This window comes from Heptranchias perlo, chromosome 18 (assembly GCF_035084215.1).
Source record: "Heptranchias perlo isolate sHepPer1 chromosome 18, sHepPer1.hap1, whole genome shotgun sequence".
Taxonomy (NCBI): domain Eukaryota; kingdom Metazoa; phylum Chordata; class Chondrichthyes; order Hexanchiformes; family Hexanchidae; genus Heptranchias; species Heptranchias perlo.
Genome location: NC_090342.1, coordinates 54,983,085 through 55,000,974, shown reverse-complemented (window position 1 = coordinate 55,000,974; position 17,890 = coordinate 54,983,085). Strand labels below are relative to the sequence as shown.

At 43.4% G+C, this 17,890-nt stretch overlaps 2 protein-coding genes across 7 annotated transcripts in view; one reads left to right on the top strand and one right to left on the bottom strand.

Annotated features, from left to right (window-relative positions):
- Window positions 1-1,438, bottom strand: part of LOC137334877 (CCR4-NOT transcription complex subunit 4-like) — a 124,480-nt gene extending 123,042 nt beyond the window's left edge. For 4 of the 6 annotated variants that reach the window (XM_067999927.1, XM_067999926.1, XM_067999925.1 and 1 more), the window contains exon 1: window positions 1,188-1,438. The gene's annotated coding sequence lies outside the window, so the exon portion shown is untranslated. The remainder of the gene's footprint in view (window positions 1-1,187) is intronic. The other 2 variants (XM_067999930.1, XM_067999931.1) reach the window with 2 other exon arrangements.
- Window positions 1,439-2,019: 581 nt separating this feature from the next.
- The window catches only part of nup205 (nucleoporin 205), a 92,540-nt gene continuing 76,669 nt past the window's right edge, over window positions 2,020-17,890 (top strand). The window contains exons 1-6 of the mRNA XM_067999924.1: window positions 2,020-2,120; window positions 3,833-3,975; window positions 5,180-5,351; window positions 10,529-10,673; window positions 11,540-11,699; window positions 16,669-16,897. Of these exons, the coding sequence (XP_067856025.1) occupies window positions 2,090-2,120; window positions 3,833-3,975; window positions 5,180-5,351; window positions 10,529-10,673; window positions 11,540-11,699; window positions 16,669-16,897 (880 nt within the window). The 5' untranslated portion in view covers window positions 2,020-2,089. The remainder of the gene's footprint in view (window positions 2,121-3,832; window positions 3,976-5,179; window positions 5,352-10,528; window positions 10,674-11,539; window positions 11,700-16,668; window positions 16,898-17,890) is intronic.

The window sequence follows — 17,890 nt, the reverse complement described above, 5'->3', positions numbered from 1 at the left end:
GGCCTCTTGCGCATCCCCGATTTTCACCACTTCACCATTGGCAGGTGTGCCTTCAGCTCTGGAACTCCCTCCCTAAACTTCTCCACCTCACCCTCCTCCCTTAAGGTGCTCCTTAAACCTACCCTTTTTGGTCACCTGTCTGAATATCTCATGTGACTCGGAGTCAAATTTTGCTTCTGTCAAGCGCCTTGGCAAGTTTCACCATGTTAAAGGCACTATATAAATGCAGGTTGTTGTATCGACTCTCGTGCTTGTTGAAACATTACAGCTCAAGTACTAGTTTAACTAATTAGTATGTTTGAATGTTTTTGTAGCAAAAAGACAGACAGCAAACACTGAATTCACACCATTCCATTTTAAAACTCATTGTATGCCCCAAATTAAACATGATAACAGTTCTAAATTGATATTTAAAAAAACATTAAAACCTGATAGTCAAACCAAAAAGTAGGAAACATGGACCAAGAACCATAATTGTAAAAAAATACCACATCATTGTTTCCGGCCCTCCTCCCTTCCCCTCCTTCTCCTCACCCCTCCAGAGGAAAATGCCCTATCCAGGTACGAATATGCAGTAACCTCCCTCCCTTCTACTCATTCTTGTAAACTCTCCCTTGCCTGGATCTGTGGAGCTCAACTGTTAACAATAAAGTACAATGTTAGAGTAAGTGGGTCCTGTTTTTGCAGCCATTTGTTTATAAATAAAAACAGAACCCTTGTACTTCCCGATATTGAGTTAAGCCACGCAGCCTTTCCTTAAACCCACTTGCAAAGCCGGAGAGTGAACTTTTTATTTGAAAAAAAAACTACAATTTCTATAATATTTGTTGCAAATTCACAATTCTTAGTGGGGTTTTTTTTAAAAAAATGAAGTGTGTGCTGGAGGAGAGAGAGAGAGAGAGAGAGAGTTATCATTTCCCAGACAGAGAGGGAACATTAATCCCTCCCCCTCTCGCATTCAAACAATTGCAACTCTCTCCATTAAAATGGTGATAAGGACAGGCGACCCTCCGCCTCTCGCCGGTCGGTGTAATCCCCCCCCCCCGCCCGCCCGCCCGCCGTGCTGCTATTCCCCAGTGATGCCTGGTGCTGGTGCGGCCTGGCTATGCCGCTGAAGCCTCCGTGTAGCAGTGACCGGGTGCCAGACTCTCAGTAACTCTCTCACAGTCTCTCTCTCCCCGACTCACCGTTTAAACCAAGGTTGGTGGGTGGGGGGGACTTTGAACGGTCTCCTTCTGCCCCCGTGTCCTCTTCTGCTGGCGTGAGGTGTATCCCGGGGCCGGGGCCGGGGCCGGCTCCCTCCGCTCCTCTATTGCAGGTTATTTTATATATAATTATATCTCCCTCTCTCTCTCTCTCTCTCCGGCGCTGCTCTAATTTACACACCAGCCACCATTTTTTTTTCCCCCTAGGAAACTCTCACGGAGTCTGCGCATAAACGCGGCCGCGCATGCGCCAATCGCAGCAACCGCAACCGTTACCCTCCCTCCCCCTCCTGGCGGGGTGTGCGCGCGACGCCTTCTGGGAGTTGTCGTCCGCCAAACGCTCTTCCCGTCCCAAAAAAAAAAAACCGTTTCCGCCCGCCTACAATTCCCAGAGGCCCTCCCCTCCCCTCCCCTCCTTTATTTAAAGAAAATAGTCGATGTTTCTTTTAACCTTTCAAAAACTAACGCCTATTCAAATGATTCTTTCACGTATTTTAACTATTAAAAATATGAGAAGTGTAATATTTCCAAGGTTATTGTTTAATTTTTGTCTGTGTTGGAGTGGAGTTGGGGGGGGGAGGGGAGGGGGAGGGGGTTGTGAGCGGTCGTTTCCGGTGCCCCCGGCGCTAGGCATGCTGGGGAGTGTAGTCCGGGCGGGCGGGCAGGGTCACGCGCCTCCGCCTCCGTTCTCACCCGCAAGCCGCGCCTCGTTAACGGTCGGGAGGTCCGGCGCTGGGAGCCGCCGGCTGTTGCCCCGAGTGTAAACGGGAGGCTGCTGGAGCGCCGCGCCCGTTAAGTGGTTCGGGGGGAGGAGGAGGAGAGGGGGGAGAGAGAGCGCGCGCGCTGCGCCCGGTCAGGGTTTTCGGTTCCGGTTCCTTTCCAAGATGGCGGCCGCGACCATGGCGGTAAATTCAGGTCAGTGGGAGAAACAATTAGCGCAGAGTCTGTGAGCCGGGCCGGGCCGGGCCCCGCACCGCACCGCACCATCTCCTTCACACTGAGGCGGCCTCGGTTAATTCGTGTGGGCAGAGCCCCCCGCTGTAACACTCGGTGCCGCTGCGATCCCAGGCCCCGCTCAAACCCGTCTCCATCAAACTTACCGCAATTGTAAACAATTTTACAACACCAAGTTATAGTCCAGCAATTTTATTTTAAATTCACAAGCTTTCGGAGGCTTCCTCCTTCCTCAGGTGAACGATGTGGAAAAAAAACTTACCGCAGTTCATAGGGGACGGGAGCGCACACACCTGGGAGACACGGCTAATCTCGGCAGCGTTTCTCAGTTCCTTCGTTCAACGTCTTTTAAACGCAGCACTTGTTCAAGAAAGGAAACGTTTTCCTTTTGAAAATACTTGTAATTTGTGAATCAACTTCGCAGTCTATCCCACGCACCTGTCAATCTGATAAAGACTATCCTATTGTATGTTTTGATGAGATGTGGGGAAGATCTCCCTCTACGATCTGTTGCTTTCTTATTTTTATATTTTATATCTGTCTGCACTTCCACTCGAAATGTTATATTGTAAGTGCCTACGTCCACATTTATAATTGAAATTACCCCTGTAAACGTTCTCACTAATTGTGAGGTGGAAGTGCTTCACTGCCATAAACACAGAAAATGATGGAAGCACTCAGCAGGTCAGGCAACATCTGTGGAGAGAGAAACAGTTAAATTTTTAGGTCGTTGACCTTTCATCAGAACTGTCAGACAACTGTAGTTACAATGTGACAAGTTAACATTGGAATTTATAATAGCATTACAAAACCATGGAGTATATGGCGTTAAAATGTATCGTATGTGTGCAAAAAGAGAAACACTGGAAACAGGAGATCAGGCAGCATCTGTAAAGAAAGGAAAATGTTGCTGTTTCAGGCATTGCACTTCATCAGAATTAGCCATGTCTGTATGCCCCAATCCAACTAGCTACCTATAACCTTATTTCACCTGAAGAGTACCTTATATAGTAAAAATCATGTATAATAAAAATGGTGTTTGACTTATTCAAAAAAGTTTGCATTTATATAATGTAAGAAATACCCAAAGCACTTCACAGAGTAATCAAAAAGAAGTCCCCTTAACTAATGGACCTAGTGAGTTGTACTGGATGCAACCTCTAAATCAAAATATTATACGAGTACTAATCAGTTAAAACTTTCAGTATCACATGATACAGTTGACTTTGCATTACCAACCCCAATAACCTTTGTTTGGCTTATGGTGCGAGTGATGATTTACATTTTGGTGTTATGCACAGATGGGTGTAATGAATTTGGGATTGTAATTTTATTTGTAAGTAAGGTACTCAGAAGTGGGCTCAGTTCCCAGTTCGGAGTATCTTAAAATTGGGTCGGCAGTGAAGCTTAACACGAGATGTGTTTAACTTTTGTTAAGTCCCCGCTGTTAAATAAAATGAGGCAGCTGAAATGGGAAAGTGTTCCATTTCGCAGCCCTAATGCCCCTCAGCTTGATGAGTACAAAATCCGCAAAGGGAGTTTATTTTCAAGTAATGAAGCTCGTTGCACACATCTCCATATATATTTCATGCTTTCTCTGAAAGACGTTGATACAATTAGAGTAATTTTCACAGTCTCTAACGTATTAACGACCTTTATTTTGTGTGCTGCAGCTGCCAGTTTGTGGGGGCCGTACAAAGATATCTGGCAGACAGTGGAGAACGTGGTTTGGAAGCGTCTGCCGGAAGCCGTCCATCTGTTGGACCTTACCCTCAAAAAGCACAAACCGGACTTCATCTCCCTCTTCAAGAATCCGGTGAGTTTTCCTTCTCCTGCTTACTTAATAATTTCAACTAATAAAGACACACCAATGAAGATCTGATGAGGTATCAGCCGTGGAAAGAAAATGGCAGTCGTGAAGGTTTGGGCGAGAACCACCGTGTTTCATGAGAGAAACTGAGCCGTGAGGAGCCGAAGATCAAACATAATCCCCCCCGAAAAGTGGAAAAGGTCTTGAAAGCCAACTACGAAATCTCCCAGTCACCAAGGAATGGATTTTTTTCTGAGGGAATCAGGCGGTTAGGCCTTGTAGAATGTGAAATTGAGGCTAATTATAGAGCTTCAATGCCATCCTGGCTCAGGCCAGGGGGCGGACATATGAGGAGAGGTTGAGTAGATTGGGACTCTACTCATTGGAGTTCAGAAGAATGAGAGGCGATCTTATTGAAACATATAAGATTGTGAAGGGGCTTGATCGGGTGGATGCAGTAAGGATGTTCCCAAGGATGGGTGAAACTAGAACTAGGGGGCATAATCTTAGAATAAGGGGCTGCTCTTTCAAAACTGAGATGAGGAGAAACTTCTTCACTCAGAGGGTGGTCGGTCTGTGGAATTTGCTGCCCCAGGAAGCTGTGGAAGCTACATCATTAGATAAATTTAAAACAGAAATAGACAGTTTCCTAGAAGTAAAGGGAATTAGGGGTTATGGGGAGCGGGCAGGAAATTGGACATGAAGCTGAGTTCGGATCGGTCAATGCCCTGTGGGTGACGGAGAGGGCCCAGGGGCTATGTGGCCGGGTCCTGCTCCGACTTCTTGTGTTCTTTAGATTTGTGGTTGGGATCAGATCAGCCATGATCTTATTGAATGGCGGAGCAGGCTCGAGGGGCCGATTGGCCTACTCCTGCTCCAATTTCTTATGTTCTTATGTTCTTATCAGGGATTGAACCTCTGATCTTCTGGGTCTGTATGGCTCACCACCATAATCAGCTAAGCCAAAGGGAGAAACCTCGATTTTATTTTTGAATCAGAAAGTTTTGAACCGTAAATTGCTAGCTTCTGTGAGGTGAGGTTGTTGATACAACCTGATTGAGGCTGCTCTGATTGGAGTAACGGAAATGAGAAAAATATACATTTGAGGGGGAAAATAGTGGAACTTTATTTTTGAGCATTGTGCTGATCTGGTGCCGCTGTCCTTGTGGAGGTGAATTTAACAGAGCTTTGCTTTTTGTTTTATGTTCAGGCTAAAAATGTACAGCACAGGGAGAAGGTGAAGAAAGCCAACATTGAGGGGATTGCCATCCAGGGTCAGCAGGGGACCAGGCTGCTTCCAGAACAGCTGATCAGCGAAGCTTTCATTTTGAGCGACCTCTTTGACATCGGGGAGCTAGCTGCGGTGGAGCTGCTGCTGGCGGGTGTGTACTGTTGAAGTTCTGCTGTGGTCCACGTGAAAGCTGTTGCTGAAATACAGTGGTCTAAGGTCTGTCCACTGAGTCCAGGACTGTCAGTCATTAAAGGCATAATCTTTTGCTTGCTTTACCCAGTGTGTGAAGCCAGGCAATGTAATTGCTTTTAAAGCTGTTCTGCAATTTTTTTTGAGTTCTCTGATTTATCTGGCCCTTGGATTTCTGGAATCCAGTTTAATGAAACTAACATAGAAAATTGCACTGGAGAAGTCTGTTCAGTTGTGATTTTGGCCGTATTTGAACTTTAAGTTGAAATGAAGATGCATGCATCAATTCATTCTCTCTCGCTCTCTCTCTCTCTCTCATCCCTACTAGTGGGGTACAGTTTCGTAGCACTGTCAGCCCTCTGGTACTTATCCAACTGGCAATTTTCCTGTACAAGACGATTTGCGTCAGCAGGCTATTTGACCACAGGGCCTCGTAATCGAGCCCAATTCTGTTCTTGTCTGATTTCCACATGCATTTTCCAGCAGGAGGCACTACAATTAAGAGGAAGAGCCCAGACTGACTTCTTTTCACTCACTAGACCAGAGGTACTGAGGCTTATTGTGGCACTCTGCTGCCCTGCCTGAGATAAACTATCCTGGCACCTGGTGGGAATTAAAACTGGGCTGTTTCGCATGGATTAATACTGCACCAACTGATGTCTTCACTGGTGAGGAATCATGGATCACACAGTCGTTGATTTCTGATCTGTGCAATGAACATACCACAGCTCGGAAACTGCAGCTCCTGAGTGAAAAGAAGTTAGACTTAAAGGATGGTCACGACACAAAAACTAAACAAACACCAAGTGTGTTCAACTCTGAATTTTTGGCTATGGATCATTCACACTGGGATGTAATAGATAGTATTATGAGGCTAAGATGTATGAAAGGTCTGATTAAGCCTTAAGTTAAAGATTGAGAGTCAGAGAAACAGCCAGAGGGCAGCTCACATGATCTCATACAGAAACACTTTTTATTCCCATGACTATTGCTGGTTAAATCCTGTACTCACTGCTCATACACTGCTGGACATGATACAGGGAAAAGGTCATCATCACTTCCGCCTCCAATATCAGTCAAAACCTCTCATGACTCGCTCTTTTATCAATGCTGATAGGATCATTGCTGCTCTGAACTTTTGTTCTTCCCAAGCTGTGAATAGGCTATCTTTATACACTCCTCCTCCTTGCTTAAAATCAAGACTCACTATATGGTGACCTACCGAAACTCATTCTCTTCTGGGAACTCAGTGTGTGGAACGCCTTGTCTCCCTCCATCTTCCTTTCTTCTACAATCATCAGGCTTTTAGAACCCAAGCTTAGAAAAACCCAATTAGTACTTCCAAATTTACCTCGTCTTCTGTTCTCAACCTTGCACTACGGACCATGGCCCTTTTCCTGGCTTTCTTAATTTTAAAAGAACGTTGATATTTTCATTCAAAGGAGATACCCTGTACTAGGCTCCAGTGAATTAATATTTCACTACACCTGATTTAGAGCTCTGAATTCTGTCTGAAGCATGAACATTTTTTTTAAGTTAGTGATTGACCCATTACAGCTTGATTGACCCATTACACTGTGAGTAAAGAAATTTGAAGGTTCTTTGCATTGCATTGTGATCACTGACATAGTAGGTCATCAGGAATTTCTATCTTGTGTTTTCTGGCATGTGTAGATTGTGCTTATTGCTGATTCCTTGTGTGCAGTCAGAACTTATAGATTTACAAGGGTGACCCGCTTTGTCCAGAAATTATAATGCTCACTGCCCAGTTGATTGGTTGATATAAGTGGGCCTTTTAGTTCTTGCAAAATCCAGCCTACACTGACAGGATAAAAGTCTTCCAATGGTATGGATCTATAAGAACATAGAAAATAGGAGCAGGAGTAGACCATAGGGCCCCTTGTGCCTGCTTCGCCATTCAATAAGATCATGACTGATCTTCAACCTCAACTCCACTTTCTTGCCCGATCCCAATATCCCTTGATTCCCTTAGTGTTGAAAAATCTATCGCTCTCAGTCTTGAATATACTCAACGACTAAGCACCCACAGCTCTCTGCAGCAGAGAATTCCAAAGATTCACAACCCTCTCAGTGAAGTAATTTTTCCTTATCTCAGTTCTAAATGGCCGACCCCTTATCTTGAGACTATGCTTAGTTTTAGACTCTCCAGCCAGGGGAAGCAGCCTCTCAGCATCTACCCTGTCAAGCCCTCTAAGAATTTTATACATTTCAATGAGGTCACCTCTCATTCTTCTAAACTCCAGAGAATATAGGCCCATTCTATTCAATCTCTCCTCATAGGAAAACCCTCTCATCCCAGGAATCAATCTAGTGAAGCTTCGTTGCATCCCCTCTAAGGCAAGTATACCCTTCCTTAGATAAGGAGACCAAAACTGTACACAATATTCCAGGTGTGATTTCACCAGAGCCCTGTAAATTGCAGGAAGACCTCCTTCCTCTTATACTCCAACCCCCTTGCAATAAAGGCTAACATACCATTTGCCTTCCTAATTGCTTGCTGTACCTGCATATTAACTTTCTGTGATTCGTGTGCAAGGACACCCAAATTCCTTTGAATGCCAACATTTCACCATTTAAAAAAAAAATCTGCTTTTCTCTTCTTCCTACCAAAGTGGATAATTTCACATTTCCCCACATTATACTCCATTTGCCACCTTCTCGCCCACTCACTTAACCTGTCTACATCCCTTTGTAGCCTCTTTGCGTCCTCCTCACAGCTTACTTTCCCACCTAGCTTTGTATCGTCAACAAACTTGGATACATTACACGTGGTCCCTTCATCTAAATCATTGATATATATTGTAAATAGCTGAGGCCCAAGCACTGATCCTTACGGCACCCCACAAGTTACAGCCTGCCAACCCAAAAATGACTTGTTTATTCCTACTCTCTGTGTTCTGTCCGTTAGCCAATCCTCAATCCATGTTTATATATTGCCCCCAATCCCATGAGCCCTAATCTTGCTTAATAACCTTTTCTGTGGCATCTTATCAAGTGCCTTTTCAAAATCCAAATATACTACATCCACTGGTTCCCCCATATCTAAATCCTGCTAGTTACACCCTCAAAAAACTCTAATAAATTTGTCAAACACAATTTCCCTTCCATAAAACCTTGTTGACTCTGGCTAATCATATTATGATTTTCTAAGTGCCCTGTTAATACGTCCTTAACAATAGATCCTAGCATTTTCCCTACTATTGATGTCAGGCTAACTGGCCTATAGTTCCCTGTTTTCTCTCTCCCTCCTTGAATAACGGGGTTACATTTGCTACCTTCCAATCCACGGGGACCGTTCTAGAATCAAGGGAATTCTGGAAGATCAAAACCAATACATCCACTATCATTGCAGCCACCTCTTTTAAAACTTTGGGATGCAGGCCATCACGTCCAGGGGATTTGTCAGCTTTTAGTCTCATTAATTTCTCCAGTACTTTTTCTTTACTAATATTAATTACTTCCACTGTGAAGACAGATACAAAATATTTGTTTGACATTTCTGCCAGTTTTTCTTAGGGCCTTGGGATGTTTGACGAGGGAAATAGCAAATTTAGATTGGGCGCCACCCATCTCAGGTCATGCTGCACCTGACCTGGGAATGCTTGATGCTGACACTGTCCGCCGGCATTGGAAAGAGTGGTGGCAAATGGGACACACACCCCTTGCCTTCAGCATAGATTTCATTTTTTAAAAGTTTCAAAATAACTAATGACTAGACTGCAGGCTCGGCATTAATGAGTGAACCCAAATGAACTGGATTTCTGTTGAAGGTGTGGCAACTGTTCAGTCCATTGGAGTTGAAAGTGAAAAGGTGGCTTTGATTCTCCAATCCATGCCCATATGTAATTGTTACTCTACGTTGTGGATCAATCCTTCCAAAACGTGACATCAGAACTTACTGACTGCAACATGGAATTCTGTTGTAATGATCATTTTAATTTTGCTGCAGATCAGCAATGGCAGATGATGTCTCCAGACCTCTAAGCGGCTTTTGTGTTGGTGTCGGTGAGGTGTTGATTCCCAAAGTGCGGGTCTCACGTCGTCAGTGTAAACCTGCCAGACTCCATAAGGCCAGCATCCAGGAGGAACCGATTTTTTATTTGAAGAACGGTGTGCTGAGCATCAAATGTAGCGAATCCGACATGTTTACATTGAGGTTGCCTCCAAGAGTAGAGTGAGACCTAGGCTTCGGAAAAGAGCGTTGCCAGCCCACACTGACACAGCTTTACACCAGCTTTGGTGCCTTCGAAGCTTGCAAGCTTCTTTTGCATCCCTCAAAAAAAAAGGGATGGATTTTAAGTCTGAGTCGCTCGCTAATTTGTCGAGATGTGAGCCCAAGCAGTGTTTTCCTCCAGGGCCACTTAGAGGAAGTTGCACCACAACCAGATTGAATACAGGTCGGTGTCTGCAACTCTTTCACACAGCAAGTTCCTCATTTCAAATGTGCCACAAATAGATGTCAGGTGGAGGTTGGACACATTCCCATGCTGGAGAGGGGCAAGGAAGTTAGGGTTAGGGTTAGGGTTAGCCTATTCCATGCTCATCTTCTGTTTCTTTGTCCAGAAATACAAAGCTGCTTCTAGATAAAAGGATTATGGCCAACATCAAAATATGTATAGGATGTAGGATTCTGTGTAGTCGTGATATATAGTGAATGTTTTTCTGTGGAACTCAAATAGTGTAGGGACTGAGAGCATATTGAGTTTTTAAGGAGGAAACAACATCAGTGCTACCTATAGGCTGGAGTGTGGTTTATCCTCCAAGAAATATCCCATAAATGCCAGGTCTTGAATTGAGATGCAGAAATCTACATTGATGACATGCCCTCAGGCCATTTTTGAAGTACCCACTTACATAACCCGAGCTATCAACGACCATATCCTTAATCTCGAACAGTTTTCCTAAACCTCTTTACGTTACTACTGTTTCCCCATCTCCACAATGCCTCTTTCTTTGGCTGTGTCTTCAGACACCTCCTGTAAATCTAGCCCACTTCTCAGTGTCCTTTGATCTGGTTAATTGTGTGAAAGGTGCTCTAAGTGTCAGTTGTCAAACATATCACTTGATTTTCAGCTGCCTCATCAGCACCTCTAATTTGACCACGTTTTGTTTTCGTAGGTGAGCATCAGCAGCCCCGTTTCCCTGGCTTGACGCGTGGTTTGGTGGCCATTCTGTTGTACTGGGATGGGAAGAGGTGCATTGCAAACTCCTTGCATTCCCTCATACAATCACGACAAGGCAAAACGTGGACCCTGGAACTCAGGTCTGTTTTCCTGCTGATCACCTGAAGCCCCGTAAATTAACCAGGTGTTCAACACACATTCATCACTTGTATTGTTATCCAAATTTGCCTATTCCATGCTCATCTTCTGTTTCTTTGTCCAGAAATACAAAGCTGCTTCTAGATAAAAGGATTATGGCCAACATCAAAATATGTATAGGATGTAGGATTCTGTGTAGTCGTGATATATAGTGAATGTTTTTCTGTGGAACTCAAATAGTGTAGGTGATGACTCAGTGAGTAACAGTACTTCCTGGTATTGTACTGAGCTGTACATACCAGCAAGGTCCCGGGTTCCAGCACGGATTGGTGCTAAGTTGGCTGATTTCAGAGGGATGCGCTACAATTGCCCAATGACCCCTGGTTCGGAAGGGGAAATTTAACCAGGGTTCCTGCTCCTGATTGGAATTCAGCAACTCTTGAGAAAAGTGCTCGCTGGTCAGTGTTGGGCAAACAGTGTCTTGCTTTGATTTGATCTTTCCCCCTGCCCCAGCATTCTCAAATACTTTGTTAACAATCATTGTGTAAGCTCACATCTGAAGAGGCCAAATTAATCAAGATCTGATGGGAACCCCTGAAACTGTCCCCACCATGAATCAGCAGTTTCAAGATAGGAGACCTATACAGTGGAGATTTTTGCTGCATAATTTATAATCCACAAAGTGAGCTTTATGTGGAATAGTTTTCATATTCTGTAGATAAAATAGCATTTTTTAATGCTGTATTCCATTGATTTATTTTCATGGTTAAGAGTGACTCTGTTTCTAAGTATATGAGTAAGTGTGATTTATTGAGAGGAAGACAAACATATAACACCTTAAGATTACAAGCTAATATTTTCTTTGCAGTTCAGAGCTTGTATCCATGACAACACGGTTTACAGATGAATTGATGGAGCAGGGGCTGACTCAGAAGGTGCTGTGTTTGATCAATCAAATAAGCCTCAATAACGAGTTTGAAAAACTGCAAGCAGCGCGAGGCCTGGGCAATGAATCTCATCGCAAAGGGGTAAGGGTGGAAGCTGTGTTTCATTTGCAAGGTGGTTAGCAGATAGAGGAGTGAAAGCAAGGTTTCTGTTGAGCTGGCAGGAATTGTTTTGAATGGTTGAAAGGCTGTTAAAGAAGCATATGGGATCCTTGGCTTTATTAATAGAGGTATTGGAGTACAAAAGCAAGGAAGTTAGTCTAAGCCTTTATAAACCACTAAATAGGCCACAGCTGGAGTATTGTGTCCAATTCTGGGCACCACACTATAGGAAGGATGTCAAGGCCTTAGAGAGGGTGTAGAGGAGATTTATTAGAATGGTACCAGGGATGAGGGACTTCAGTTATGTGGAGTGACTGGAGAAGCTGGGATTGTTTTCAGAGCAGAGAAGGTTATGGGGAGATTTAATAGAGGTGCTCAAAATTATGAGGGATTTTGATAGAGTAGATAGGGAGAATAATTTGTATATATCTCAAGTTCCTGATACTGATAGATTTTGATGTTGTGATTTAGGATTTATCCACCAGTGGAGCAACAGCAATAAAAACAGTTCTGAAATCTGAACTACAAACAGATAATGCCAGAAACACTCAGCAGGTCAGGCTGAGTCAGGAGAAACAGAGGGTTAACATTTCAGAACTTATTTTCCGTTTTAATTCCTAATCATTGAAATGTACAAATGCAACATTAGTTTGTTGCATTTACATTCAGTGCTCCTGTGTATAAAACTCAGAATGTCAATTGGATTTTCATGGTCTTTTCCATCCACGTTCTTGCTCTTGAAGATCTTGTGCCTGCCCCCCTATGTTGCAGTGTTCTTTCACTCTTACTCTTTGGGGTATACATCCTTCCATTGTTTTTCCCAAAGTGCAGTACTTCACATTTCTTTGCATTGAACTGCATCTGCCAACTATCTGCCCACTCTGCCCATGTCCTACTCTTCCCCAGGGTTTTCTATGCTTCCTTGTTTGGAGTCGTCAACAAACTTCGATATCATTCCTCTCGGATTGATGTCCAAATCATTTACGTAAATGGAGAACAAGTGGCATCTCAGCACAGATCCTTGGGCTGCACCACCATCCACATCCTGCTAACCCAAAAAACATCCATTTGCTATGAGTCCCCACCTGCCCAGCCATCCCTCTATCCATGCAGCTATGTTTTTGTACTACCATTTGTTTCAATTTAGTAATGGATCCGTTATGTGGTACCCCACCAGCCGCCACCTGATGCCCACGTATACAGGATCCATTCCTTTCCCTTTATACAGTCTGATTTCCAAAAAAATCAGTTGAGTCAAGCATGGCCTGTCCTTTTATAATTCCATTCTGATCATAGAATCATAGAAAACAGGAGCAAGAGTAGGCCATTCGGCCCTTTAGGTCTGCTCCGCCATTCAAAATGATCATGGCTGATCATCTAACTCGGTACCCTGTTCCTGATTTTTTCCCCATATCCCTTGGTCCCCTTAGCATTAAGAAATATATCTATCTCCTTCTTGAATATATTTAATGACTTGGCCTCCACTGCCTTCTGAGGTAGAGAATTCCACAGGTTCACCACCCTCTGAGTGAAGAAATTTCTCCTCATCTCGGTTCTAAATGACATACCCCGTATCCTGAGACTGTGACCCCTGGTTCTGGACTCCCCATCCATCAGGAATATCCTCCCTGCACCTAGTCTGTCCAGTCCTGTTAGAATTTTATATGTTTTGATGAGATCGCCTCTCATTCTTCTACATTCCAGTGAATATAGGCCTAGTCGACCCAATCTCTCCTCATACGTCAGTCCTGCCATCCCAGGAATCAGTCTGGTAAACCTTCGTTGCACTCCCTCCATGGCAAGGATTTCCTTCCTCAGATAAGGAGACCAAAACTGCACACAATACTCCAGATGTGGTCTCACCAAGGCCTTGTACAACTGCAGTAAGACATCCCTGTTCCTGTACTCAAATCCTCTTGCAATGAATGCAAACATACCATTCGCCTTCCCAACTGCTTGCTACACCTGAATGCTTGCTTTCAGCGACTGGTGTACAAGGACACCCAGGTCTCGTTGCACCTCCCCTTTTCCAAATCTCACCATTCAGATAATCTGCCTTTCTGTTTTTACAACCAAAGTGGATAACCTCACATTTATCCACGTTATACTGCATCTGCCATGTTCTTGCCCACTCACCCAACTTGTCTAAATCACATTGGAGCCTCTTTGCATCCTTCTCACAGCTCACATTCTACCCCAGCTTTGTGTCGTCTGCAAACTTGGAAATGTTACATTCAGTTCCCTCATCCAAATCATTGATATATATTGTGAATAGCTGGGGCCCAAGCACTGATCCCTGCGATACCCCACTAGTCACTGCCTGCCACCTGGAAAAAGACCCATTTATTCCTACACTGTTTCCTGTCTGTCAACTAATTCTCAATCCATGCCATTGTATTCCCCCCCAATCCCATGTGCTTTAATTTTGCACACTAACCTCTTGTGTGGGACCTTATCAAAAGCCTTCTGAAAATCCAAATACACCACATCCACTGGTTCTCCCCTATCTAAACTAGTTACCTCCTCAAAAAAACTCCAGTAGATTTGTTAAGCATGATTTCCCTTTCATAAACCCATGCTGACTTTGTCCAATCCCGTTAATGCCTTCCAAGTGTTCTGTTATCACATCCTTTATAATAGACTCTAGCATTTTCCCCACTACTGATGTTAGGCTAACTGGTCTGTAATTCCCTGTTTTTTCTCTCCCTTTTTTAAATAGTGGGGTTACACTTGCCACCCTCCAATCTGTAGGAACTGTTCCAGAGTCTATAGAATTTTGGAAGATGACCACCAATGCATCCACTATTTCCAGGGCCACTTCCTTTAGTACTCTGGGATGTGGATTATCCGGCCCTGGGGATTTGTCAGCCCATTAATTTCCCTAGCACTTTTTTTTACTAATACTGATTTCCTTCAGTTCCTCCCTCTCACTGGACCCTTGGTTCCCTAACATTTCCAGGAGATTATTTGTGTCCTCCTTTGTGAAGACAGAACCAAAGTATGTGTTTAATTGTTCTGCCATTTCTTTGCTCCCCATTATAATTTCCCCCATTTCTGACTGTAAGGGACCTACATTTGTCTTCACTAATCTTTTTCTCTTAGCATATTTATAGAAGCTTTTACAGTCAGTTTTTATGTTCCCTGCTAGTTTACTCTCATACTCTATTTTTCCCCTCTTAATCAATCTCTTTGTTCTCTGCTGAATTCTAAACTGCTTCCAATCCTCAGGCTTGCCGCTTTTTCTGGCAATTTTATATGTCTCCTCTTTGGATCTAATACTATCTCTAATTTATTTTGTTAGCCACAGTTGAGCCACCTTTCCTGTTTTATTTTTGCGCCAGACAGGAATGAATAATTGTTGTAATTCCTGCACACGTTCTTTAAATATTAGCCATTGCCTATCCACCGTCATCCCTTTTAGTAAAGTTCCCCAATCTATCCCAGCCAACTCGCACCTCATACTTTCGTAATTTCCTTTATTTAGATGCAGGTCCCTAGTTTCGGATTCGACGACTTCACTCTCCGTCTTAATGAGGAATTCCATCATGTTATGGTCGCTCTTCCCTAAGGGACCCCATTCAACAAGATTGTTAATTAATCCTTCCTCATTGCACAATACCCAGTCTAGGATCGCCTGTTCTCCAGTTGGTTCCTCAATGTATTGGTCTAGAAATCCATCACGTACACACTCCAGGAATTCCTCCCCCACAGTATTATTGCTAATTTGGTTTGACCAATCTATATGTAAATTAAAGTCACCCACGATTATATTTGTACCCTTCTTGCATGTGTCTCTAATTTCCTGCTTAATGCCCTCCCCTACATCTCCACTACTGTTTGGAGGCCTATAGACAACCCCCACCAACGTTTTCTGCCCCTTGGTGTTTCTTAGCTCCACCCATACAAATTCCACATCGTGATTTTCCGAGCCAATATCCTTCCTCACTATTGCGTTGATTTCCTCCTTTACTAGCAACCCTACCCCACCTCCTTTCCCTTTTTGCCTGTCCTTCCTAAATATTGAATACCCCTGGATGTTCAGTTCCCATCCTTGGTCGCCCTGCAGCCATGTCTCCGTAATCGCAACTATATCAGACCCATTAATATCTTTCTGCGCCGTTAATTCATCTGCCTTATTGCGAATGCTCCACGCATTAAGACACAATGCCTTTTGACTTGTCTTTTTAAGATTGCTAGTCATCTTAGTTTTATTTTGCAAGATGGCCCTATTTGTTTTTCGCCTTGTTTTCTCTACCTTCCACTATTGCTTCTTCCCTTTCTGTCTTTTGTTTCTATCCTTGTTTCCCCCTCCTCTTTCTCCCTGCTCAGGTTCCCATCCCGCTGCCATTCTAGTTTAAACCTTCCCCAACAGCACTAGCAAACACCCCCGCGAGGACGTTCTTCCTGATTAGCCTTTCAACAAGTTCACTAATTTCGTCTGAATTTTGGACTCTTAGAAACTTGTTCACAACTGAGGTAAGACTAACTGACCCCTAATTTCCTGGCCCTTTTGTCTGTCTCAAACAAGGGCTGTAACATTTGCCATTCTCCAATGCTTAAGCATAATTCCTATTTCCAAAGATTTTTGGAGAATTATCTTGCATCATGTAAGCTACATTAGTTTTAACTGTCCCGCCATACGAAATGAACTCGGGAACTAAAAATAATTGCAAGTAGCTTCAAACTAGCTGAACTCAAGTGCCGAGTTGCAGCTCAGGTCTAACTCTCTCTCTACTTGCTCAACTACTTCTCACTCCACCGCTCTCTTGCACAATCTACTTCAAGTTTGTATCAAGGAAATCTTGAAATTTATGCATTAGGAATAAAGGGGACCTCTCAAATGTTCACTTTGCCATCTTTGTTCTTTCCCTAGTTGCATTGACGGATTAAAACGTTTCTGGTGTACCACAAATCTCGCATGAACCAAAACATCTCTCTGCCAATTCTCTAGGTCACAGATCTGATCAAGGAAAGCCGCCAGTCCCTTGCGGAATGCCTCTTCGCGTGGGCCTGCCAGACGCCGCTCAGCAAAGACGACACCTTGTTTCTGATTTGCCACATGGAGTGTGTCACGACGGAGGCTGATGGCTCATTGGAAAATGTAAACCTGGCTCTTCTCATGGCGCTGCTCTATTGCTTTGATATCAGCTTTTTGGAGCATGTCACCGAGGATCGAGAAGGTATGAGAGTTAAATATCAGAAAGAAACAATATTGTTTTGAAAGCTTTACAATGTGACCTCTCTAGAGACATCACCTCAGACTTTTCGTGTATCTTCACTAGCTCTGATAGCTAGGTACGGTCGCACGCCCAGGATAACAAACAAAAAACCTTTCTCTTGATTTCTTTAGCTGCTAACCTATGAGGTTCTCCTTATGTCTTCCAAGAATATCGCTATTCCAGACCTCGTTTTAGATATTATCTGCCAAACAAATTTAATGTGCAATTAAATTAAACAAGTATTTACTTATATTTATGGTAGATGTTAGAGTATGCTAACTTCTCAAAAAAAAAAAGGAAGACAAATGATTTGCAATCTGTAAGTTGTATATTATATCGTGATCTTTTATATACTCATTTCTTATTTTTATTCCAACTGCAAAGCCAACTTTCTGACTAATCTCTCCGAAAGTCACAGAACTTGGAAACAGGAGTAGGCCGTTGAGCCCCTCGAGCCTGTTTCCCTATTTTGGTAGATCAAGGCTGATCTGTACCTCAAATTCATTTACCCACCTTTTTCTCCATATCACTTGATACTCTTACATTATGAAAAATATGTTGATCTCAGTTTTGAAAATTTCATTTGACCCAGCATCCACTGATTGTCTCTGATTTGAATGGTGCAAACTAATTAATTACCCCTGAATCAGTTGTTGGGGCTTCGTGGGTTTGCTGCTAAATTCCTGCAGTAACTGAATAAACCCCACAGGATATTCTTTGTTTGAATTGTGTGGCTTGGCACCTCCCTTGAGCCAACTGCCTTGGAGACAACCGAACAAAGATTTCCCATTTGTATGAGTTAGGTTGGAGATATGATTTTGAATATCTCTGGTTTAAAATGTTTGTGTTTTGTGACTGAATCTAAGGAACCACTTTCAAGTTAAAACTGGACAAAAGTGCTGCACCCAAGTTCAGAATTTACTGTTTACTAATTGAATGTACACATAAAAAGAC